Source organism: Pristis pectinata, chromosome 18, assembly GCF_009764475.1.
Source record: "Pristis pectinata isolate sPriPec2 chromosome 18, sPriPec2.1.pri, whole genome shotgun sequence".
In the NCBI taxonomy this organism is placed as follows: domain Eukaryota; kingdom Metazoa; phylum Chordata; class Chondrichthyes; order Rhinopristiformes; family Pristidae; genus Pristis; species Pristis pectinata.
Window position 1 is genome coordinate 38,846,832 of NC_067422.1, and position 24,557 is coordinate 38,871,388.

Consider the following 24,557-nt stretch of genomic DNA (forward strand, 5'->3'; position numbering starts at 1 on the left):
GTTCCTGCAGCTAGAACACTACAGCACAGAAAACAGGCCATTTGGCCCTTCTAGTCTGTGCTGAAACTTTATTCCGCTAGTCCCATTTACCTGCACCCAGTCCATAACCCTCCAGACCGCTCCCGTCCATGTATCTATCCAATTTATTCTTAAGAGTGGGCCCGCATTTACCACATTAGATGGAATCTCATTCCACATTTTCACCCCTCTCTGAGTGAAGAAGATCCCCCTAATGTTCCCCCTAAACCTTTCCCCTTTCACCCTAAAGCCATGTCCTCTCGTACTTATCTCTCCTAATCTAGGTGGAAAGAGCCTACTCGCATTAACTCTGTCTATACCTCTCATAATCTTGTAAACCTCTATCAAATCTCCCCTCATTCTTCTACGTTCCAAGGAATAAAGTCCTAACCTGTTCAATCTTTCCCTGTAACGACTGGAAGGTGGGAACTGGTTAAGAAGGGAGAAGGAGTAAATGGGGAGTATAGCGCAGTTAGCTGATAGCAGTAGCGGGGAAAGTGCTGGAATCTATTATTGTGGAAGTGGTAAATGGGCACTTAAAAGATAAAAGGAGAGGCAGAGTCCACATAGATGTATGAAGGGAAATAATGTTTGAACATTTGTTTGAATTTTTGAGGCTGTAACTAGCAGAATGGATTAGAGCAAATAAATGACAGTGGTGTATTTAGACTTCTAGAAAGTCCTCAGAGAGGTGGTATGTGTGATTATGAAACAATTTTAGAGTGGATGGTACTGGGAATAATAAACTAGCATGGACTCTGGGTTGGTTAATGGGCAGAAAACATTCGGAATAAACAGGTAATTTTTGGGCTGGGGGTGGGTTCTGCAGGGATCGACGCGGGGGCTCCCGTTCACAGTCTATATCGGTGATCTGGAACAAGGGCAATATATCCAAGTTTGCTGCTGATTTGAAGCTAGATGACTGTGGGCTGTGAAAGGATGCAGATAGCGTTTGGGGGAATATAACTATGCCAATAAATGGGCAAGCAAAAAGCAGGTGAACTATAATGTGGAGAAATTCATTTTGTTAGGAAGGCAGAATGTTTTTTAAATGGTGAAAGGTGTTGTGTTCATGGGTAACTAGGTGTCCTTATACACAAATCACTGGCAGTTAGCATGCATGTACAGGAAGCAATTGGGAAGACAGATGGTATGTTGATCTTCATTGCAAAAGGATTTGGGTTTAAGAATGGAGGCATCTTGCTCCAATTATTCAGGGCCCCAGTGAGATGGCATCTGGAATACCATGTACTGGTCTCCCTGCCTAAGGAAAGATATGCTCATGGTAGAGGGAGTGCAGTGAATGTTCACCAATTGATTCCTGGGATGGTAGGTTTGTCACGTGAGGAGAGACCTATACACTCTTGAGTTTAGAAGAATGATATGATTTCATTGAAACATGCAAAATTCTTATGGGGCTTGACAAGGTGCAAGGATGGCTTTCCCTTCCTGAGTGTTTAGAACTATGGTCAGAGCCTCAAAGTAAGGAGCCAGCCATCTGGAACAAGGATAAGAAGAAATTTCTTCCCTTGGGGCTGGTGAATTTTTGGAATTCTTGACCCTGTGAGGCCTTGGAGTCTCAGTTACTATATTTAAGAAAATTACATTTTTTAGACGCAAAGGAATGAAGGAATATGGGTTTGATGCAGGAAAGTGGTGCAGAGCTTGAAGATCACCTGTGATCTCATTGCATAACAGAGCCTTTATTTCTGGAAGAAAAAGAATTGGAAATGTAGATAAATTCTACAAACACTTTGAAGCTTGGTTTTGACACATTTGGAGTAACATCTGGGTTGGGAAAGCTTACTGGGAAGAGAAGCACAGGAGAAAATGCAAAAATGTCCACAAGGGTGGCATTAGAACTGCAGGCTCAATCCTGACCTTAGTACTGTCTGTGTGGAGTTCTCATGTTCTCCCTGTGACTTGGTGGGTTAAGTTGCCTCCAGTGTGGGTAAGCAATAGGAGAGTTGGTGGGGGGGAGGGGGAGAGGAAGAGGTAATGGGTTTGAGAATAGATTACAAGGAAATCATTGGGAAATGGGATTGATAGGATTGCTCTGAGAGTGGGATAGACTCCGAGGTAAATGTCTTGGGAGATGCAAATATGAATATATGCCATTGAGGAGAGTGTAATTGGGCAGGGGTCTTTTGTGTGACCTAATGAAGGTGCTGATAGAGGAGGTCATGTTTCTACTGGTGCGAGACTAAAGTAATATTTTCTTTAATCCAGCAATGAATACTGATGTGAAACACATGACCATAGGAAGTAGCTGGCAATGTAGTTTTACTGCAGAGAATGCTGGAAATCCTCAGGTTGAGCATCTGTGGAGGCAGAAACAGTTGATGTTTCAGGTTTGAAGACCTTCCATCCGAACTGGGAGGTTAGAAAGAGCGTAGATGCTTTTGGAGTTTGTGTGCATTTGATGAGAAGTTAGTAAACACGTAAGGGAGCGATATTGAGGGTTATACCAATAGAATTAAATGAAAAATAATGGAAGGAGATTCAGATGCAGCACATGCTGGCATTAATGACGAATGACTTGCGTTAGTGCTATGAATTCCAGGCATTTTAATCTCTCCTGCCTTCCACACACATTGCAGCCCCCACTTTTCATTCCCCCCCAACTTATTGAAATTGATTATTTTGTAATTGCCATTCGATAATTGATGGAGTTATAACTGGAAAATGAATTTGCCAACATTCAGGCATCAGAAGTTGATTAATACAGAGCTGGTTTCTCCTCCTTAGCATAGGAGGAGAAACCAGCTCCTAGGGGGAGAAACCACTATCATTCTAGCAGTGGTTCATATGTGATAAACAGGTTGTCTTAACATATTGGGGGTGAATCATTTCCCACTTGAGGGAGATGGCCTGAGCTCCCTTGTGTGTTGACGTGGTTAAGTGCCAGCTGTAACTTTCTGCACACATTGAAGCCAGTTAATTTCCCCGTGGAGTTTTCGTTAAGTGACCTAGTCATTGTAGGTCACTCGGCCTTGGTGCCCCTGACACTGGCATCCTCTCGGGCCATCACAAGCATCTTGGCAGGAGTCGGGAGCAATTAACTTTAACTGCTTGCTGGAACACTCACCTTTAAATTTTAATGTGATGCAAAGTCATGAACCTAAAACATCGACTCTGTTTCTCTCACTACAGATGCTGCCTGACCTGCTGAGTACTTCCAGTACTTTCTGCCTTTGTTATATAGCTTGCTTCTGGTTTTTACTTTACTTTTATGTGTTAAATTAGTGCTTTTTCTGACTGCTGTTTTCTTACCTTTCAGCTTTTACAATCATGATCATTCTGGCTTTGATCAGGATTAGTAAAGGGAGAGGAGAGGGTCATCCCCAGATCGCCAACTTCTCTGGAATCCCCAACTTGTTTGGTGTGTGCGTCTATTCCTTCATGTGTCAACATTCTCTGCCCTCCCTCATCACCCCCATCAGTAAGAAGAAGCACATGAACGCGTTGGTCCTGGTTGACTATGTGCTCATCCTGGCCTTCTACAGCCTACTGTCTTTCACCGCCATCTTCTGCTTCAGTAATCTGAAGGACATGTACACCCTCAACTTCACTAGCAACTGCGATGTCGTCAGTGTGCCCTTTATCCGCTACTTCTTGGGGCTCTTCCCAGTTTTCACAATCAGCACAAACTTTCCAATAATTGCAGTTACCTTGCGTAATAACTGGAAGACTGTCTTTCACAGGGAAGGGGGAATGTATCCATGGCTAATTGACCGGATTGTCTTTCCCCTGATCACTATTGTTCCTGCCATCCTGGTGGCATTCTGCACCCATGACCTGGAGACTCTTGTGGGCATTACTGGTTCTTATGCAGGCACAGGCATTCAGTACATCATCCCTGCCTGTTTGGTCCACTTCAGCAGAAAGGACATTGAACTGGTCTTCGGAAGTGATGCTCAAAATAAGCACAGCTCGCCCTTCAAGCACACTTTCTGGGTCCTGTTTGTGCTGGTGTGGTCAGTGTCCTGCTTCATATTTGTAACAACCAACATTGTACTGATGGAAACCAAGCACTGAGCACTTGCACTGTCTGAAAGGACACCTACCCTGCCTATCAGATTTAAAAACCCTAATTTGCTCTCATTGCATCACTGAATGCCTTCACTGTGGCTAAAATGTGCAGATTTTGCGGGTCACCACATCATGCTAGCCAGTTGCTGTTTTGCAAATCAACATGTAAATCTTTCTTTCCCTCCCCCTCAGAGTACTGATCCAGTTTAGTTTTGACAGTTTGGGAGTAAATGGTGTCAGATTTTTAACTTGGGCAGTTTATAAATTAACTGAGCAGCTTCTTGTAAAAGGAATCATGTACAGTATTAACCCTGGAGTGATTCACCACTGGTCCAGCTTTGAATGCGTCAGCCAATGGCCTGTGCTTTTCCAGTTGAGGAATGTTCTTGTAAACCAAGACCATTTCCTTATGGTTTACAATTGGTGACAATCAAGCAAGATGGCTCTAGACAGTATAGCTGTAAACCTCAGCTGTAAAAGCTGTGGAATGTAAAAATCTGTAAAGCATTTGGTGCAGTTTGTGGGATGAAGCAGCTTCTAGCTGAAATGACAACCTGACATTGTTGCTGGATATATCCTAGCACCTGTTAACCTGCCTGAGGCTCACTTGGATGTAAAGGGATGATGTTTTCCAAAGAATGTGCAGACTCCAGTATCCCTTAGCTGCTCACCTGTCAGGAAGTACAGGTTGCTCCTGGTGCAGCAGTTCTTGGTGAACTCTACATGTCCAATTTATGTCCACCTTCCTGGTATAGCCTCCTGCCCTTAATAATCCAGGATCTGGGGACCCCAGTAACCCACTGCTCAACTTTCCTCCAGTGCCTTGTACTCTGTCTGTGAGGAGACGTGCTTTGTTTACTCAGACCGTTCAGCTGTGCCTATTTTTTAAACTCTCTCGTTTTGGAGAGACAGGGATGTGTGAAAGGGATGGGATGGTGGCCCTGCTGGGTGCTCCTCTCCAAGCTGCCAGACTGGGCTGTACCATGAACAGTGCAGGCAGCCCTGGGTTCGCCACCCAATCACCAGCCTCTGCTCTCAGTTGCAGTTTTGTCTCAACCTTCACCCCGTTGCTGGTCCCAGAATGCATTGTTTTGCATGGGAAGAGTAAATAAACAGCTATGAATATTGCAGGTGAAAGAGAGGTTTTGTTTTTCAGCACTCAGTACCAATGTATATATAGTTCCAATGTATATATAGTTCTGCATCCCCTGTTCTAATTGTACAGTAAAGTATTTGGAACTTACTTGTCTGTCTTGTTGTTAATCATTAACACAACCTTCACTCTCCTGATTCAGTAAACCTTTGCATGGACCCTGCAGAGCCCAGTGATAACACAGGTTCACCCACAATGACAACTAGCTGGGCATGGCCACTGATACCAGATACCTGTTTACCTGCCTGGGGCTGATTTGGGTGTAAAAAGGAAGCGGCTCTGTATTGAGAACTGAACAGTGTGGTGGTAGTAGCATGCCATGATGTGCAAGCTGTGAAAACCCAAGTGTGGTGATGCATTGCTGATTATAGAAGTACCATTGAAATATTACTTAGCTTCAGCATCACAGCATTGAGAAATCAGATCCCACGTTTCCTGGTTGCTAGTCAGTTTGCCTCCTGCATTATTAGGATCCATGGGAAAGGGGCCAAAGGAGGGTGAAGATGACCCCTAACCCCATCAGGTAGCACGGAGAATGAGCGAGTTTTTGTATCAAGACTCGAGCAGTACAGTATGGTTATGACGTTCAATATCAACTGTTCACAACAGTTGGGGATAGAATGCCTTGATGGTTGGGCAGCCCTGGTAATGATAGGTGCTTGAATGTTGAGGTGTGACCAACAGTGAGTCAAGATGGGCATGTAGTATGGAGGGATGGGACACAGTGGTCAGGGTATATATTGAGTTTTGGGTTCAGAGAGTGTGGAGTGTGCCTTGATGCAGGGAGAATAGTTAAAGGTTGCATAGTAGTGACTGATGTATTGAAAGCTGGGCTATAACTTGGAAGATGGGATGCACTCAGTGCAGCTGGGATTATGTTTATGTTAAGAGATAGCAAAAAAGGTAGTGGTTGGAAATAGCTGTGTCCTGAGGGATGTAAGTAGTGTTAATAGTCTGACACTTCCACTCATTGTGTGATTCAGTCTGACACTGGCTTGCCATCAGGACTGAATTCATACTGAGATCACCTGAGCTGCTGTGTCAGAGCTCAGCTGGATGTAGATTTTTATTGTTGAATTTCATTTTGTCAGATCTCTTGCTGGTTGTTTGAAGTTGAAACTTGATTCACATTGAAATCGCTCTGATTTTGATTGGAGGGCTCCATTTAGATTGTGATCTCACTATTTAATTTTAGAATTATTTACCTACTGCTGCTTCAAATACCTGTCAGACCAATTCTCTCCAGTTCTGTCTGACCTTGCAACTTTATTCCCATTTGACCTCTCAGTGTGCGATACGAGAAGCTGACACTTTTAGAAATATATTGGCTTGGAGACGATTAGTACTCAACTCCCTCTGCCTCTTCATTGTCAGGTTAGAACCTGATTCACACGGAGTGCCAAAATGATTTCCATCAAAAAAAATTCTACAGCTGTGAAAGGTTAACATCAATGAACATTCAAACATTTTGAGATCTGTTACTTATAGATATGGTTTACTTCAAGGTTTACCTAACTGTAAAGTTATTTTTATTCAATTTATTGCTACTCAACCCCAACAATTGAATAAAAATCATTAGCTAGAGACAGACCTACAGTTTTGCACTGAGCTCTAACTTTGCAATTTCACTGTTTCACATTAAGGTCTGTTTCTAGCTGATGATTTTCATCCAAATTTTTAGGATCTGCAAGGTTCCAATCATTGTCTTTGGGACGGTGGTGATAAGCTGTCGTCATAAACTGCTGCAGTCCTTCTGGTGAAGGTTCCACAGTGCTGTTGGGGAGTGAGCTCTAGAAGAGACCTCGCAGTGATGAAAAGCCAACAAGATATTTCAAAGTCAGAATGATGTGCAACTTGAGGGAAACTGCAGGTGCCTACTACCCTTGTCCTTGATGATTGAGGTGCCATCAGAGTAGCCTGGGTGAGTAACTACGGTGCATTTTGATGGCACAATCTGCAGCCAGCGTGAGCTGGTAATGGAAGGAATGAATATTTCAAGTGGTGGATAGGGTGCAAATAAAGATGGCAGCTTTGCCCTGACTGGTTGTTAAGCTGCTTGAGTTGGAACTGCACACATCCAGGCAAGTGGAGAATATTCCATGACACACCCAATTGCACCTCATCAGCTGAGGAAGAATAAGCAGAAATTCACTGAGTTCCATCACTAAATGTACAAGGTGAGGACTTGTTTGAGTCTGAGGTTGTAGTCTGAATACTGTGATATAATTCATAACTGACGTCCTCATTTAGGTCATTCCTGAGATCATGTTCTATGTGCACTGTAAGAATTTGAGTCAGAAATCTATTCAAAGCTGTATCTGATTTGTTTGGACTCAACTTGCTCAGATCTGTGCAATATCAGAATTCAATTCCCTGTAATGTTAGAACTTGGTTCCCTCTGAAATTATTCTGACTTGGATGAATTTGATCTGTGTTCTCCTAACTGTGTAATGATTGAACTAAGTGACTTTGAAATCTCATTAATTGTAATGTTAGCATTTGATTCATTTTGACATCCATAAATGTGCACGTTTTGAAGTTAACTCGTTCTGAGAGCTTGGATTACTGAAATAACTGATTTTTGGATTTCAGTTCTAGCACTCTATTTTCTCTGTCCTTCATCTCCTATTTGCATCACCTTTGGACAGATTAGCTGCATTTAACAAGCCCCCGCCTCTCAACTGGAACCACTGCCACTTGTCCTTCAGTTTCTCCTGGTCTCCCATCACAGACGTTCCAATCAGGTGACCCTGACCTTTACAAGAAATTAGGATACGACCTCCGTAAAGCTATCAGGAATGCCAAGAGACAATACCGGTTCAAAAGAGTCCCAGACCAGCCGTCAGTTGTGGCAGGGCTTACATGCTATACCGGGCTACAAAACGAAGTCGGGCTGCATAGTCAACAACAGCGCATCCTTCCTGATGAGCTTAACGCATTCTATGCACATTTTGAATAGAAGGGGGGTGGTTTGTCACCACCCACCCTGACAGTCTCCAATGCAGCTGAACCCATGGTCACCATCGAGGATGTAAGATCAGTCTTCTGGAGAGTGAACCTGAGGAAGGAATCTGGCCCAAATGGTGTCCCTGGCCATGTCCTCAGATATTGTGCTGATCAGCTGGTGGGGGTATTCGCAGATGTTAAACCTCTCCCTGCTTCAGTCTGAGGTTCCCACCTGTTTTAAGAAGACCACTATCATCCCAGTATCTAAGAAAAGCAAGGTAACATGCCTTAATGACTACCAACAGGTGGCTCTGACATCCACCATCATTAAGTGCTTTGAGAGGCTGGTCATGGCTTGCATTAACTCCAGCCTCCCAACAAACCACAACCCACTGCAATTCGCCTACTGCCAAAACAGGACTACAGTGGACACCATCTCCCTGGCCCAACACTCATCTCTGGAGCATCTGGACAGTAAAAACACCTATGTTAGACTATTGTTTATTGACTGCAGGTCCGCCTTCAATACTATAATTCCAAGCAAACTTATCACCAAACTCCGAGAACTGGGACTCAACTCTGCAAATGGATCCTTGACTTTCTGACCAACAGACGGCAATTAGTGAGGATAAGCAGCAATACCTCCAACACGATTATTCTCAACACTGGTGCCCCACAGGGCTGCATCCTCAGCCCTCTACCCTACTCCCTATATACTCATGACTGTGTGGCCAGATTCTGCTCTAACAAGTTTTCAGGTGATACCACTGTAGTAGGCCGTATCTCAAATAACGATGAATTGGAGTACAGGAAGGAGAGAGAGAACTTAGTGGCGTGGTGTCATGACAACAACCTTTCCCTCAATGTCAACAAAACAAAATAGCTAGTCATTGACTTCAGGAAAGGGGGTGGTGTACATGCACCTGTCTGCATCAATTGTGCTGAGGTCAAGAAGGTTGACAGCTTCAAGTTCCTAGGAGTGAACATCACCAATAGCCTGTCCTGGTCCAACCATGTAGACGCCACAGCTAAGAAAGCTCACCAGTGCCTCTACTTCCTCAGGAGGCTGAAGAAATTTGGCATGTCCCCTTTGATTCTCACCAACTTTTATCGATGCACTGTAGAAAGCATCCTATCTGGATGCATAATGGCTTGGTATGGCAACTGCTCTGCCTGGGACTGCAAGAAACTGCAGCTCAGCACATCACGGAAACTAGCCTCCCCTCCAAGGTCTATACCTCTCGCTGCCTTGGTGAAGCAGCCAGCATAATTAAAGACCCCACCCACCTGGGTCATTCTCTCTCCTCCCCTCTCCCATCAGGTAGAAGATACAGGAGCCCGAGGGCACGTACCACCAGGCTCAAGGACAGCTTCTATCCCACTGTGATTAGACTATTGAATGGTTCCCTTATACAATGATGGACTCTTGACCTCACAATCTACCTTGTTATGACTACTTGCAATGCACTTCCCTGTAGCTGTGACACTTTACTCTGTATTCTGTTATTGTTTTACGCTGTGCTACCTCAATGCACTGTGTAATGAATTGATATGTATGAACAGTCTGCAAGACAAGTTTTTCACTGAACCTTGGTACAAGTGACAATAATAAACCAATACCAATACATTGCCTTTGTTCTCTTCACCCCTCCCCCTTCTCTGCAATTTAAAACATGATTGTTGACCAACTTTTCCCAGTTCTGATGAAAGGTCTTCAACCTGAAACATTAATTCCTGTTTATTTCAAACCAAGATTGGTTAAGTTCACATCCGATTGTGTCAGGTAAGAAGCCCTTGATTATTCCAAACGTTTGAGCCTTTGTTGAGAGCGGTGGCTGTGCCAGAGTGCTGACCACGACATCCCTGCACCTTTGTCTTGACTAGTGCCGAGGAACCCTGGTAAAGGGATCTGAGCTTCTCCAGCAGGGTGCTGACTCTGACACTGATTGCATTACGGCTGGGGTTGGTGCCGTTGATTCTGCCTGCATTGGTGGTGATGTGGCAAGCAGCTGTGCTTTGGACTAGTACATAGTGTGGAAGCACCTTAATGTTTTGTAATCTACTTCTATATGAGTGCAGATCAGAGAATGATTTTTGACAGCCACTCAGCAGCTCGTTCAGGCAGTTCTTAAAGCTTAGTGGTTGCTAATCAGTTGAAGGCAAGAAAAGTTCTGTTCACATAGCAAAACACCATATTTATCAGATTTAAAGAAACAAAACTTGGTGCTTCATTTCTATGACAAGGGCTTGTGTCCCAAGAGAACCACAGTCCTGAGCATAGTCAATGTCTTCATGCTTTCTTGAATTCATCGTTTTTTTTGCCTCCACGTTCTGTCTGTTCACTAAGACCCTTGGGACATGACAGGTTTTTGCTATGTAGCATTATGGGCGAGTGGAACAGGTGACAGAGCAGAGTAAGGTTGGGAGAAATTATTATTTCAACCCAAATTGATGCATTGCTAGTTAAGCTACATTTTGATCATTGAGAGTGAAGTCATTTAAACTCATTGAAAAGGGAGGCAGTTCTCTGAATGTAAGAAACTTCCCTCTTGTGGACTAACTCTTTGAACTTTACTGGCTCCTATACCTCAGATTCCAAGCTTAAAATCCTTGCACATTTTCTCAAACGGGGGGAATTATCTCTTGCTCTTCTCGACTCCAGGTGAAAGCTGCTTCTGGCTCTTGTTCCATGATGGATGGTCTTGCATGTGCCAACAGTGGGCTGCCTCGGGGTGCTGCCCTGGTGCATGGTCTTTCTTTCCAAGTACTTCATGCGAATGCCTCTGTCACAGGACCAGTCTCCAGGCCCAGCCAACCAGCTGTGGTGCTGGGAGCCCCATCTGTGCTGCCAGACATACAGGGAGGGCCTGGGCCATGAGTGGTGCTGCAATGCTAGGGAGGCACATCTCAGGCTTGTTGAGCTTTGCAGGCAGGCCTCTCTGTAAGAGGGAAGCCTGGCAGACAGTGAATACTTGAGCTTTCTGGGTGAACTGGGGTCCAAGTGCATCTTCCTGTGGCCTGGGAACCCTCCCCTCACATTGGCAGCTTTCCCAGCAGGTTCCAGAATCTCACTGTCATGACTATGGAATGAACCAACTATCTCTCCTTGTGATCCTGACTTTAAGTTTCCTAATTTGACCTGAAATCTCGTGGTTTCTTCCTCGTCCCTTGTTGCTCTGACATAGGAAGATCGCCTGGTCAGTACGGGTAATTTCTCTGGCTGTAGCCCAGAATAACACCTGCTGCAGAAGCTGTGGTTTCCCTGCTTTGGGTACGACATCGAGGGGCACAGATTTGCCACAAGCCATTTCTCATCCATTCCAGCACAAGGTTTTAGGGCAGTTACCATCTCTGACCCACTTTGACCACCTACAGTCTCGGTAGGATGGGCTAACTTCCTGCAAGGCACAGGAAGTCGCCTTCTGAAATATTTTCTATTGTAAATATCCTGTAAATATTCATCACTGTAGATAAATGGGATACTAGGAGACTTCACATTCTTTCCCTCGTGAAATGGCTTGCTGTGTTGGGAAAGTACAGGAAGCTCACGGGGACGAATGGGACGTGGGATGTGGTTTAAGGTCGATCTTGGAGTAAGACGATTGCCAGTTGGCCTGTGTTTGTATTTAATGACTGTCTGATTGGGCCAGCCTGTCTCCTGGGCAGGAGATGTTCTGATGGCAGTGAGTGGGGGTGAAACCAATGCTGGAGGTCTTGGCACTGACAAGGAGCGGACTGGCAGCCCACTGGCAGTAAGTCTGCTCTCGATGGAACGTGCTCCTTTCCTATTCTGCAATGGGCCTTCAGAAAGGTCACTGGAGATGTCATCGCCTGCAGGTGCCCGAGACTCTGTTGCCTTTGTACCACTCTCTGGAGAGCTTCCCATATTTGTGGAGGAGGCCAAGTCTCTGGCAGCTTGCAGCATCTTCAGCACATTAGCCTGAGAAAAGTTGGAAGAGACGATGGGAGATGCAATGTGGAGTGGGCTGGGGACCACCTGGACACCACTGAAACAGCTGTAAACTCCCTGAAATAGAGTGTAAAATACTGTTAGTATTCAGTACAGCTTCGAGGATAATCCCAATTGTTTCATCCCCAACCAAGGAGCTGCAAGATCACGTCTTCAAGAACAATTTGGTTTGCTTTCAAGAGTAAAGGTCAGAAGAGTTGAATTTCTCAATGGGAGATTTGTTTTGGAGAATTGTTCTACCACGCCTGCTCAGTCAGGGCTTGCCCACAGCACGGGCTAGGCACAGAATAAGTGCAGCATGAGGCAGATACTGAGTAAAATTTGCTCTACGCTTGTGCCAAGAAGCTGTACATTATCTGTAGTTGTTAAGCGAGTTTCTGGTGGTGACATTCAGTTATAAGAAAGAATGCCAATCATGGTGTTTTGGCCAGTAAGTAGGGGAACAACATTTCCCACATTTGCTGGAGTTTTGAAATTTTTATCACGAGGTTTGGGGAAATTAAAGTTGACTGTTGGAGGTTATACTTGGAAAGATTCTACTTTTCTGAAAATGAAACTCCTAACTAGATTTTTGTGCTCGTGTAGGTCTGGATTAGAGAAAGATGCATGAAGAATAAATCAAAGCTATAAGGGTGGGGTTCACCACTGCCCTGTGCTGAGATCCCCTCTGGCTAACTGTTTTATTACTTTAATAGCACACTGTGCATTTTATGAGCTTTAGGAGTAGTTTGGAAAATTATAGTTGGGACTTCTCAATTGTTCCCTCCTGATTCACTTAAATCCCTGGGGTGAAACCACCCAACCCTGGGAGCTTACTGCTGACAGTGCCTTCATTTTCCTCACTACTGTGGCTTTACTTGCAGTCTCGATTCCTATTTGGAAAGCCCTAAACATAATCAAACAAAAGCAGTTGCCATGAAGGAGCCATTCCTTTACATTGAGAACTCTACTATTTGAGAAAGGTGAAGAGGAATATTGAGAAAATAATAAAGTAGATAGCTTAACATTTGCTGTTCAGAAACTCTGGAGCCATCAAGGATGAAATGACACTTTCAACTGATTAGAAAGATCCAGCTTGGAAAGGCAGATGGTATCTGATATACAATCCTCTCATCTACAGTAAATGATGTAAAGTAATTTAACAAGTTTTCTTATTTTCACCTTTATCAGTTCAAGGGGCCAGGCCACCCTCATTTTCCTAACAAAACTGTAATGTTTTTCCTGTTGATTTCAGTAATGACTTCTCCAAATCCTTTTGTGACCTTGTTGTTTGCATTCCTCCACTTCCCCTTCGTTGCTAGAATTCATCTGGCTTTGAATTTTGGCATTTTTTTACTTGCCCACATTGTTGGCATCACTGGCACAAACATTCACTGTCCACGTCAAGCTGCCTTTGGGAAAGTGGTGCTGGTAAGATGCCATCCTGGGCCATAGCAAGGAAATGCATGGTTGAAGAGGGAGCTCCAGAATTCGACCCGAGGATAGGGGGAAATGGGAAGATATCTCTCGGTCAGGATGGTGTGAAACTTGGAGGGGAACCTACAAGTGGTGGTGTTTTCATGCACACTTCTTGGTGGTATGCACTGCAAATTTGGGAGATGCTATGGGAATTGCTGTAGTGTATTATCAGTGCAACAGTGGTGGAGGACATTGATGTTTGGGAGGATTGATGGGGTCAGTCAACTGTGCTGCTTTATCCTGAACGGTATTGAGATTCTCAAAAGCTGTTGGAGCTGCACTCATCCAGGCAAGTGGGCAGGATGCCATTAATTTCTTGAGCTGTGCCTTGTAGATGCTGGAAAGCCTTTGGGCTGTCAGTAGGATAGCCTGGAATAACTACACATCCTGAATATAGTTGTTTTCTGAAGTGGTTTAAAATTGCACGTTGCTTTTAACATTAACAAAGTTAGCAATTCTTCAACCTTCTGTGTAATTAGCTCCTTCATGTGAAATGGCTGTGTTGGTCTGCTGCCTGCACCTCTGTCTGATGTATATTGTACTGGCTACCAAAGCTGAGGGAGTTGTGTGAAGGTGTTGTTAAGTGATGAGAGGGCACAGTTGGAGCCCTGGGGTTCTACCAGACCCAGCCAGGTTTTGGGTAAGGCAGACTTATGTGGTTGCTAAAGGTGCACTTAGGGAAATGGACAGGAATGTGCTATCTCAGGAAGGTACTTGCACAAAAACTTGTAAACATAGGCAAGAGATTATGAAATGTTGGATTTTGTCTTGCGGCATCGAGTTAAGTTGGAATGTGGATTTGAGCATCATTTTGGAAGGCCCACAGTTAGGGGTTGTCCTAATTAACAAATGAAAGCTATATTACAGTAACTTCGGTAACTTTAGGCATTGAGGCTATGTGGAATAACTGGGGGGTGTAAGTGGCAATGAGTGAAGCAAATCAAATGCTGGTACGTGTTACATAGAGATGGAACCCTGCCACTTTACAAATGGTTGGAGCATGCTGTACAAGAATATTTTAGCTAAATTAAAGTGACAAGGAGCATCTGTACATCGTCAAAATAAACCATGATAGGTGTGGCTCTTCAACTTCAAAATTTACCCAATCACCTACTGGTGGTGTCAGCAGCACAAGTCAATTCATTCACGATTCAATGGCTCAAACGCACAAGTGGGACTGTGGCATGCTGGAATGAGTTCACTTGTGGTGAGCTCTTTCCCTGACTTGCCCCATGCACCTTACCCTGCTGATGGCCAGCAGATAATCAGTCTTGCTGGCTTCTTTCACGAGATGCCTCAGCTTCCAGTACACCAAATGCTCCCAGGCAAAGACGAGCAGGCTGAGGCCCATGGCCACCAGCAGCATATAGAACACACCAGCCATGTTATCGATATCCAGTTTGCTACTCATCGCCTCATTCTTCTCCTTCTCACAGATTCCTGTCAGCCAGACAGTATGTAACTTGTGTATATCTCCTGTGGATAGAAGACATACTCTGATAATTAGTGGGTAGAAGACTTGGGGCAGGGAAGGGGGGAGTGATTGAGTGATCAGTATAGTGGGATACCAAGATGCGTCAATGGAATGGAAAATGGGATTACAGTAAGCAGTCAATGGAAGGGCTAGAGTGAGCAGGACAGTGAACAAGACTGGATGGGTTTACATACTATTGTTTAATATTTGCAGCAAAGTAGTAAACCTTTTACCTGTCTGGTTAGTGTTATTGTTTATCCAACTTGATCTAACCCCATCAATATATCCTTCTCTTCCTTTCCTCCTCATCTGTATCTAGCTTCTCCTTAAAGGCATCTTTGTTACTGGCCTCCACTACAGAAATGAAATTTTTTCTGGTTTCCCTGTATGCATTTCTGAGTGATGATCTACTATTGATGGTCCCCAGTTTTCTACACCCACAAGTGGAAATATTTCCGTCTGTATATCCCACACAAGCCTTCCCTAATTTTAAAGGCATCCATCATGTCATTTCCCATGCCCCACCCCAGCCCCGTACACACCTATGTGTCAATTTTTCTGTTCATTATATCTCTCCGTTCCAATATCATGTTAGTAAATATATTTTGTACCTTTTCTCGTGACGTTGTTTATAATGTGGAGAACAGAACTGTTCACAATTCTGCAAGTCTAGTTCAACCAAGGTTTTGTAAAAGTTTAACCTCCTCTGCTTAATTCAATTCCTCAGGAAACCAGTGCTTTATTGAATGACCTTATCAAGCTGTGATTTGTATACTTGTATGCTCTGATCTGTCTGTTCATCTACCACATTTTGGCATATTTTCCAATGCATAGATTGAGTGCCTATTTCTAGTTAACTCTTCATTTACCAACCACGTGCCCCTACTGCAAGTTGTAATTTATTCTATTTATAACAACAAAGGAGGAGGGCATTGGATCAATGCTGCCTTCCAGGGATGCAATTTCATTAGTCCCACTTCCACCCCTCCCTACTTCCATGAACCTCCATCTCTCACACGTCCATCAACTACCCTTTGACCCTTTTTGCCTTCAGCCTACAGTGGGATAATCTACTGTAGCCAATTAACCTATAAAGACATCTCTGGGATGTGCGAGAAAACTGGAGCGCCCAGGGGAGATCCACGTGTCCAGAGGGAGATCATGTTAACTCCACATAGACGGCAACCGAGGTCAGGATTAAACCTTTTGCTGGAGCTGTGAGACAGCAGCATTAACAGTACGTGACTGTGCTCGTCCTGCTTATTGAATTCTTCCTACAAAATGTCATAATACCACAGTATATTAACTGCAGACCCTAATTTTGTGGTATATGCACACTTTGAATTTATTCTTTTGCTCCAAGTGGGACTATTAATGCGCAGTGAAAAGGCGCTGGATAGTTGACGTTGGAAGAGGCTGGGATTAGACCAGATGGGATACTTGTGCAATGTTCTCACTGCTCAATGACAACCCCAGTGCCCAAATGCCTCTATTCAGTTAGAATTTTAGCTCATCTATAATTTTGCTGCCCAGATCCTGAACTGCAACACTCTATTCACCCAGCACCCTTCTGCTAACTTATTTACATTAGCAACTGCTTATTTAAATTCCACATCCTTGGGTTTAAATGCCTTCAAAATATTGTTTGAATTCATCTGTAATTTCTTCCATTCCATGACCCTCGGGAATCTGGTGCTGCCTCTCCATCACCTCTCGGCCATGCTCCTTTATAACCCCACCTTTTACCAAACTTCTGTTCCCCTGCCCTATTTGGCTTAGCGTCCATTTTGGGCTTGGCCTTGATTTGAGTTTTGCTGCTGATTATGCTGGGCTGTGTGGTGCACAAGGCCAATGTTTGTCATCGCTCACTTTCCCCATTGCCACCCATTCCCTGGTAAAACAGGTGTTAGGACCTCAAGCTTACCATCACCCAGGAACTGTAACAGGGCTAGGTCAATGGCTCGCTTCCACCTGGAATTTTTTTGCAGAGCAATCCCATAACCAGTCGTGGCAAATACCTTTCCACTTCCAATGGTAACAAGTTTGCAGCCTTCATCCTTCCCAGCCATGTAATTGAGAACAGCTGCATCATAAATAAACGCATCAAGCTTCCTGTAAGACAGAAATATATCAGCTGGAAAGAGGTTTTAATTTATTTATTCATATTTGGGATCTTGGTGTTACTGCCAAGTCCAGCATTTATGGACCATCCCTAATTACCCTTGAGAAGGTGATAGTGAGTTCAGTGACGATTAAGAGTCAGAGATTTAAAGACTGAACAACTTCAACTCCACTCTCCAAGTCAAAGGTACAGCTTGGGCCCTGCCTATGCCTGACTTGGGATACATGGAATGATCTTTCTTTCAGTCCTACTCTGGCTCAGTCCCTCAATTCTTTACTGCTACATCGACGACTGCATTGATGCTATTTCCCACGCTCCTGCTGAATTCATAGATATCATTACTTTTGCTGCCAATTTCCACCTTGCTCTCATCTTCATGTGGCCCACCTCTGACTCTACTCTTCCTGCATCTCTCCATCTCCATCTCGTGGGATGGGTTTGTGACAAACATCCAATACAAGTCCACAGGCTCCCACAGTCATTTGGACTAAACTTCCTCCCTCCCTGCCATCTGTAAAGGACTCCATTCCATTCACCCAGTTCCTCCATCTCTGTTGTATTTGTTCCAATGATGAGACTTTCCACAGAGGTGCCTCTGACTAGTCTTTCTTCTTTCCCACCATAGTGGACAGTCCTTCACTGCATCTCATCTATTTCCCCACCACGGCTATCACCCCCTCTCCAGGACAGAGGAAGGAAAGAATTCTCCTGCCCCTTGCCTTCCATCCCACTGGCTTCAATGGATCATCCTTTGCAATTTCCACAAGCTCCCCTCCCCTTTCAGCAGTTTGAAGGGAATATTCCCTTTGCAACACCCTGGCCCACTCCTCTGCCCCCACCTACCACTCCCTTTATCTTTTCCCCACCATCCCGAGACCCAAACATTCTTTGGAGGTGAAGCATGATTCTCCTGCACTCTTTCCAATCACAATATGCTGTCCTCTACGTTGCAGAAATCAAGTGCAGATTGGGTGACTACTTTGGAACACCTGCTTTCAGTCTGCAGGGAAAACTCCAGGATCCCTGTTGCCTGCCACTTTATTCTCCATCCCACTCCCATTCTGACCTATGTGTCTCTGGCCTCCTGCACTGTTACATTGAGGCCTGACATAAGCTTGAGGAACAACACCTGACCTGTCTGGGAATATTTCAGCCTTCTAGACTGTATCGGATTTCTGCAACTTCAAGTAACTCCCTTTCTCTGTATCAGAACAGACCATTACCCCATGAGTTGTTTTGCAGCTTTTCGCATTCCTAACTAATCTCACTTCTGCACTTTTGTTCCATTTTATTTCCTTTCTAACTGTCCCCATTGACTGGATCGCCTGCCTCTATAACTCATACAACCTGCATGTGAGTCATGGAGTTATACACCACGGAAACAGGTCCTTTGGCCCAACTCATCTACACTGACCAAGTTACCTACCTGAGCTAGTCCCATTTGCCTGTGTTTAGCTCATATCCCTCTAAACCTTTCCTATCTATGTACATGTCCAAATGTCTTAATATAGGTTTGTACCTGCCTTTACCATTTCCTCTGGCAGCTTGTTCCACATACCCACCACCTTCTGTGTGGAAAAAGTTGCCCCTCAGGTCCCCTTTAAATCTTTCCCCTCATCTTAAACCTTTTCCCTCTACTTTTAGACTCCCCTACCCTGGGAAAAAGACTATGACCATTCACATGGCTGCTACCCTTGTCCAGCTTGGTGCTGTGGTTGCAAATTTGGGAGGTGCTGTCAGACCAGCCTGGGTGAGTAACTGCAGTGCATTGTGTAGATGGTGAACACTGCAGCCACTGTGTAGTGGTGGGAGAAAGAAATGCTTTTGGTGGTGAATGGGGTACTAATTCAAGCGGACTGCTTTCTCCTAAATTGTGTTGAGCTGCCTGAGAATTACTGAAGCCACACTCACCCTGGTAATTGATGTGCTTTATAGTTGTTGAAAAGGCATTGGGTGCCAGGTGGAGAGTTGCTTGCTGCAGGATACCCAGCCTCTGACCTGATCTTGCAGCTGTGGAATTCATGTGGCTGGTCCAGTTGATTTTCTGGTCAATAGTGACCTCCAGGATATCAATGGAGGGGGACTTAGTAATAGCATTGCCATGGAATATCACAGGTAAGTGATTAGACTCTCTTGTTGCAGATGGTCATTACCTGGTATTGTTGTGGCATGAATGTTACCTGCCACTAATCAGCCCATGCCTGAATGTTGTCTCGGTCTTGCTGCATGCAGCCATGGGCTGTTTCATTTGCTGAAGAGTCTTGAATAGAATTGAACATTGCGCAATCATCAGCAAACATCCCCACTTCTGACCTTATGACTTTCTGTCCATTGTGAAGCAGCTAAAGATGGGTGAGGAACCTCTGCAGTGATGTCCCAGGGCTGGGATGACCTCCAACAACTGCAACCATCATCCTTTGTGTGAGGGATGCCTCCAACCATTGCAGTAATAGGAACATGGTATGAAAAGGACAGGAGGAGGCCATTTAGTCCTTCAGCTACATTGTAGCAAATCCATCCCTTGGTCCTCTCCATCCTGCCTTTGATAAATTTCATTGGTGGGAAAGGTTATCGATGTGATTTTTGAACTGATTCCTGGCTTGTTTGGATGGGAACGGGTGAGGATTTCCAGCAGGAAGAAGTGCTCCTTGACCAGATTAGTCAAACTCCATAATCTAATCCCAGTTCATCCTCTGCACTTGGAATGCCTATGTTAAGCAGATGTCCTCATAATTTAACCCTTGTAGGTCTAATGGTCTAACATTATCTTGGTGAATCTGCACTGCTGTCTCTGGAGTCGGTACACCGTCCCTGCAGTGGCCTCTCTAGGACTGAATAGGAACAAAGGGCAGACAAACAGATGAAGTCTCTCCGGACCATCTATCAGCCCTGTCTAATGCAATAGTGATCCTTTAAATGTACATACCCCAATCCACTGAGAGTCACCTCCAGCAGCAGTGCATAAAAATTGGATGAATAAATTGAGGGAAAATAACTCTGGGGAAATGTCTCTTGAAACTGGGCAGGAGATCACTGATCCTGAATTTCTGAAACCTGCCTTTGTAAGAGGTAACCCAACTCCAGCCAGAATTAACGAGGGACTTCAGTGAGTTGGGCACCCACCAAGTAAGAAGGGAGCTTTTCCAGAGACCAGGAGAAGAATTTTCCTCCAGACTGCAACTGGCCTCTCACAACTTAAAATAGTGATCGAAGAGCAAAATACTGTCATCACTGGAAAACGAGTAAATCAATGCAGAAAATATTCAGCAGGTCTGGTAGCATATGTAGAGAGAGAAATAGAGCTAACATTTCCAGCAGATGACCTTTCATTGGGACTGGTTTCTGACCTCCTGAATATTTCCAGCATTCTGTTTCTATCTTAAAATAGTGGTCTCTGGATCTCCTAATCTATTTAATTGGAATAAATTGTAAATGCAACAATCTAATCCCTTCATATTATGAAGGTAAAATTACGAGGGGTATAGATGGGTTAGACTGCAATAATCTTTTTCCCCTTATCAGAGATGAATAAAATTAGAGAACATAGATTTAGGGTAAGGGGTAAGAGAGTTACAGGGGACCTGAGGGGGACCTTTCCTCACCCAGAGAGTGCTGAGTACCTGGAATGCACTGCCAGAGAGAGTGGCGGAAGCAGAGTCGCTAACAGTGTTTAAGAAGCATCAAGATGAACACTTGAATCGCCTAGGCATAGAAGGCCACAGGCCAAGTGCTGAAAGATGGGAATAATATGGATTGGTGCCCAATGGTCAGTGTGGATGTGGTGGAGCAAATGGCCTTATTCTGTGATGTGTAATTTTATGACTCAGTTGGATCGACCCCCAGTTTCTCTGAGGTATGAAGTCCAACTTTTAGCCTAATTGGGTAAGTAAGATGTTTTAAACTGAGACTTGGTCTGCTGGTCCCCACCGTGTGCCACCATATCTCTCAGTGGGGAGTCAGTGTTTGGAATGAGCATCAGTCATTGCAGCACTGGATGAGGCCAATCAGCCTACTGAGTCCATGCTGGCTCTCTAGAGCAATGCTGTCAGTTCTGTTCTCCTGCTCTATCTTTGTAGCCCTGCAGGTTTGTTCCCCTCCAATGCTGATTCACTTTCCATTTGAAATTATCACTAATATTTGCTCCTACCATCCACAGGTTCCAGGTCATCACTATGTTCTTCCTCATTACCAATCCCACCCCTGTATTTGTACCCCCAGTTCTCTGCAATCAGCCAATGAAGGTGGTTTTTCTATCTCACCCAAACCAGCCATCAACCTGGGCAGTGATTGACATTGTGTTGCGTGGTAGGGGGCAAGGACCTGGGCTGAGAAGATCCCACCCAGCTGCCTGGTACTGATGAGATCCACAGCTTACCCTGATTTCAAGTTGGCCAGAGCGTCTTCCACTGAGCGCTGATTGTATCTGGTCATGTAGGAGTGCATATCCGGGTAGTTGTTTTTGATGTTCCTTTCAGTGCTGCCATTGGGAACTGTGCCAAATCGGAATGCTGGGTATTGATCCTGGGGTTTCTGAAACTGTTCGTGACAAAGTGTCATTAGAATCTCACTTATTACTGACCTACAAGTCCACCTTCATTCAGTAAGAACTCCCAGAAGGAGGACAGGAGCCACTGCAGGATTCTCACTGACACCACCCCTATGCCTCCCCCACTCCCAGCTGCCCTCTCTTCTCCCCACACCCCCAAAAAAAACACTAAATATTGTCTGTGCAGAGGTGGAGAATTACAGCTGGAGTCACAAAACTCGTGTTTCCTACCAAGCAAAAGAGATTTATACATGAGAAACTCGAACATTCATCCAATGAGAAGTGAGACTTGCATAACACCGAATGGTTTCTCTTAAAACCCCACTAAGACCATTTACATCCCCAGATTCCTGTTAATGCCTGAGCCTCCCTTTTTAACATTCTCAAGTTCCAGTTTAAAAACCCAAGAATCTGCAAAACCCTCCTTAGAAAATTTCAGAACATCCCTCAGTTCCCTGAATAACATCAGATAATATCCCAGGCTTTGCCCAACATCCCAGACTCAACTAAATATCTCTGCATGAAGATTCACCCAAGTATCATCAGAACCACCCTGATGTTCCTTTTGATGGTCTGCAACTGTTCTTAACATTCCAGGGAAACCTTGCAATCGGTGATACCCTTTGATATACCAAGGTACCTCTTAAAATCAAACATATATCACAACAGCAAGAGATCCCATGACACCACTCAACATCTAAAGATGCCCCTTAATAACCAGGGGTTCACTTCACATTCTCAGGCACAGACTTTAGCACCAAAAGTCCCTTGAACACCGAGTCTCCTATTATCAGCTAGAGAGGCCCCTTAACAACCAGTGGCAATGCTATATAGCCCCCCACCCCCAGGAGGCCACTTTACCAACTAAAACTCAACTAAATACCTCAGCACCTCACTTCACACAATGAAAATCCCCTGAAAACAAGAAACTCCCTGGAACATCCCCAGAATTGGCTCTGAGAATCCCATTACTGTTAACACACCAGAACTCTTCTTATCAAATTAGGTAGCTCCAGTTAACACTCCAAGACCCCACTAACTCAACTGTTCACACCACTTAACTCCCCATGACTTCCCTTGGGCATCCAGAAAATTATCCTTCAGGATAGCTCATAACAAGAGGCAAAACTCCATCAGAACCTGACTCAACACCATGAGGCACACCCCACCCACAAAGTCATAGAGCAATACAGCACGGATACAGGCCCTTCGGCCCAATGAGTGCATGCGGACCACGGTGCCCACCCATCTAGTCCCAATTTCCTGCCTTCGGCCCACATCCTCTAAGCCCCACCCCTGCATGTACCTATCCAAGTGTTTCTTAAATGATACTATTGTACTAGCCTCAACCACTTCCTCTGGCAGCTTATTCCATACACTCACCACCCTCTGCGTGGAAAAAGTTGCCCCTCAAATCCCTTTTTAAATCTTTCCCCTCTCACCCTAAATCTATGCCCCCCTAGTTTTTGACTCCCCTCCCCTGGGGAAAAGATTGCTACCAGAGAGATCACTGAACAAACCAAACCTCTCCTTCATTCACTCAGACACCACTTCATGCTCTCAGACACTAATTTACTTCCCCAAGATTGCCCTTCACACCTTGCTTGGTACAGAAGGAGGTGGTAGTGATCTTACTGATGATGGAAGGGTCGTTTGTGTTGGACCCCGGGCTATGAATTTAGAGCTCCCTTTGTGACACTGACTGGGTGGGATCTAGAGGTGGGGGTGGATCAGTCTGCCCTCCAGCCCAGTGATGTGGGTGGTGTATTTAGGGTAAGGTTGGCCTTACCTTTCTGTCACTGAGACCTGAGACTGTGTCGACAAACTGCTCTTGGATCATAAACGCTGCCAGGTTTGCAGTGTAACTTGCCAGGAAGATGACAGCGAAGAAGGCCCAGATTAAGACCATGATTTTGCTCGTTGTACCTTTGGGATTTTCAATGGGGACAGAGTTGTTGAAGACCAATGCCCAGAGAAGCCACACCGATTTGCCTATGGTAAATGTCGGACCTCCTGTAACTGTGGACAGACAGCCAGACACACACAATGAGAAAAGCACCCAACCTGTTCTTCCATCCCCTTTCTAGTCTACATTTATCAGCAAGCAAGCTGTTTGCACTTTGACTTGTTCTTGACCCTTCCCACCACCAACAATAGTTTACTGGAATCAGAGTTCTTTTCATAATGTTGAAAATTTCAATAGAAACCATAAAGTGATTGGTAAATTCAAAACTATAAACATAAACTGTCATCATGGAACAGTGTGAACCAGATGCAAGGCTTTCCCAGCCCCTCTCCTATGCAGGTCCTCAATCAGGCAGCGCAAAAAACGGATAACTTACTCTTGCCACTCTGGAGGTTTTGGTTGTATCCAACAGGGCTGTAATACTCGAATACACAAACAGTGAGAGCAACTACCATCAGGCACATCACAAACATCATCATCCACACAGCAGGGCTGTAAGGCTCTGTAAAGACAAGAATCACAGCTGAGTACTTCCCACATAAGCATGGACCCCTCGCCTCGTTCTAATAGTGTATGCATTCTTCTCCGGTCCAACCCATAACCTGCAGGAATTCCTGTGGGGCATCACTTTGCTGCCTCAGGCTAGGATCTCCTGTTCTGCCTTAAAAGATCCAATCAATGGGACTCAACATCACAAGTGTGATCACAAACCCAGGAGGTGGCAATTCTGGGATTTAACCACCACCTTCCCCCTACAACCCCCCCCCCCCCCACCTTCCCAAATGTGTGACTTTCCCTATCCCCTCATCCACCCTGGGGGATGGACCAATACTATAGGGAATATGACTGTTATCCCACTGAAGCTTGTCCAT

General features: G+C 44.7%; 2 protein-coding genes across 9 annotated transcripts in view; one reads left to right on the forward strand and one right to left on the reverse strand.

Annotated features, from left to right (window-relative positions):
* The window catches only part of tmem104 (transmembrane protein 104), an 88,752-nt gene extending 83,332 nt beyond the window's left edge, over positions 1-5,420 (forward strand). For all 6 annotated transcript variants that reach the window (XM_052032656.1, XM_052032655.1, XM_052032657.1 and 3 more), the window contains one exon: positions 3,299-5,420. In XM_052032656.1, the coding sequence (XP_051888616.1) occupies positions 3,299-4,056 (758 nt within the window). In that variant the 3' untranslated portion in view covers positions 4,057-5,420. The remainder of the gene's footprint in view (positions 1-3,298) is intronic.
* A 1,052-nt stretch (positions 5,421-6,472) lies between these two features.
* LOC127579755 (glutamate receptor ionotropic, NMDA 2C-like) overlaps positions 6,473-24,557 on the reverse strand; it is a 74,503-nt gene continuing 56,418 nt past the window's right edge. For all 3 annotated transcript variants that reach the window (XM_052032649.1, XM_052032651.1, XM_052032650.1), the window contains exons 8-13: positions 24,062-24,187; positions 23,509-23,738; positions 21,549-21,709; positions 16,976-17,163; positions 14,821-15,053; positions 6,473-12,176 (exon numbers count right to left, since the gene is read on the reverse strand). In XM_052032649.1, the coding sequence (XP_051888609.1) occupies positions 10,731-12,176; positions 14,821-15,053; positions 16,976-17,163; positions 21,549-21,709; positions 23,509-23,738; positions 24,062-24,187 (2,384 nt within the window). In that variant the 3' untranslated portion in view covers positions 6,473-10,730. The remainder of the gene's footprint in view (positions 12,177-14,820; positions 15,054-16,975; positions 17,164-21,548; positions 21,710-23,508; positions 23,739-24,061; positions 24,188-24,557) is intronic.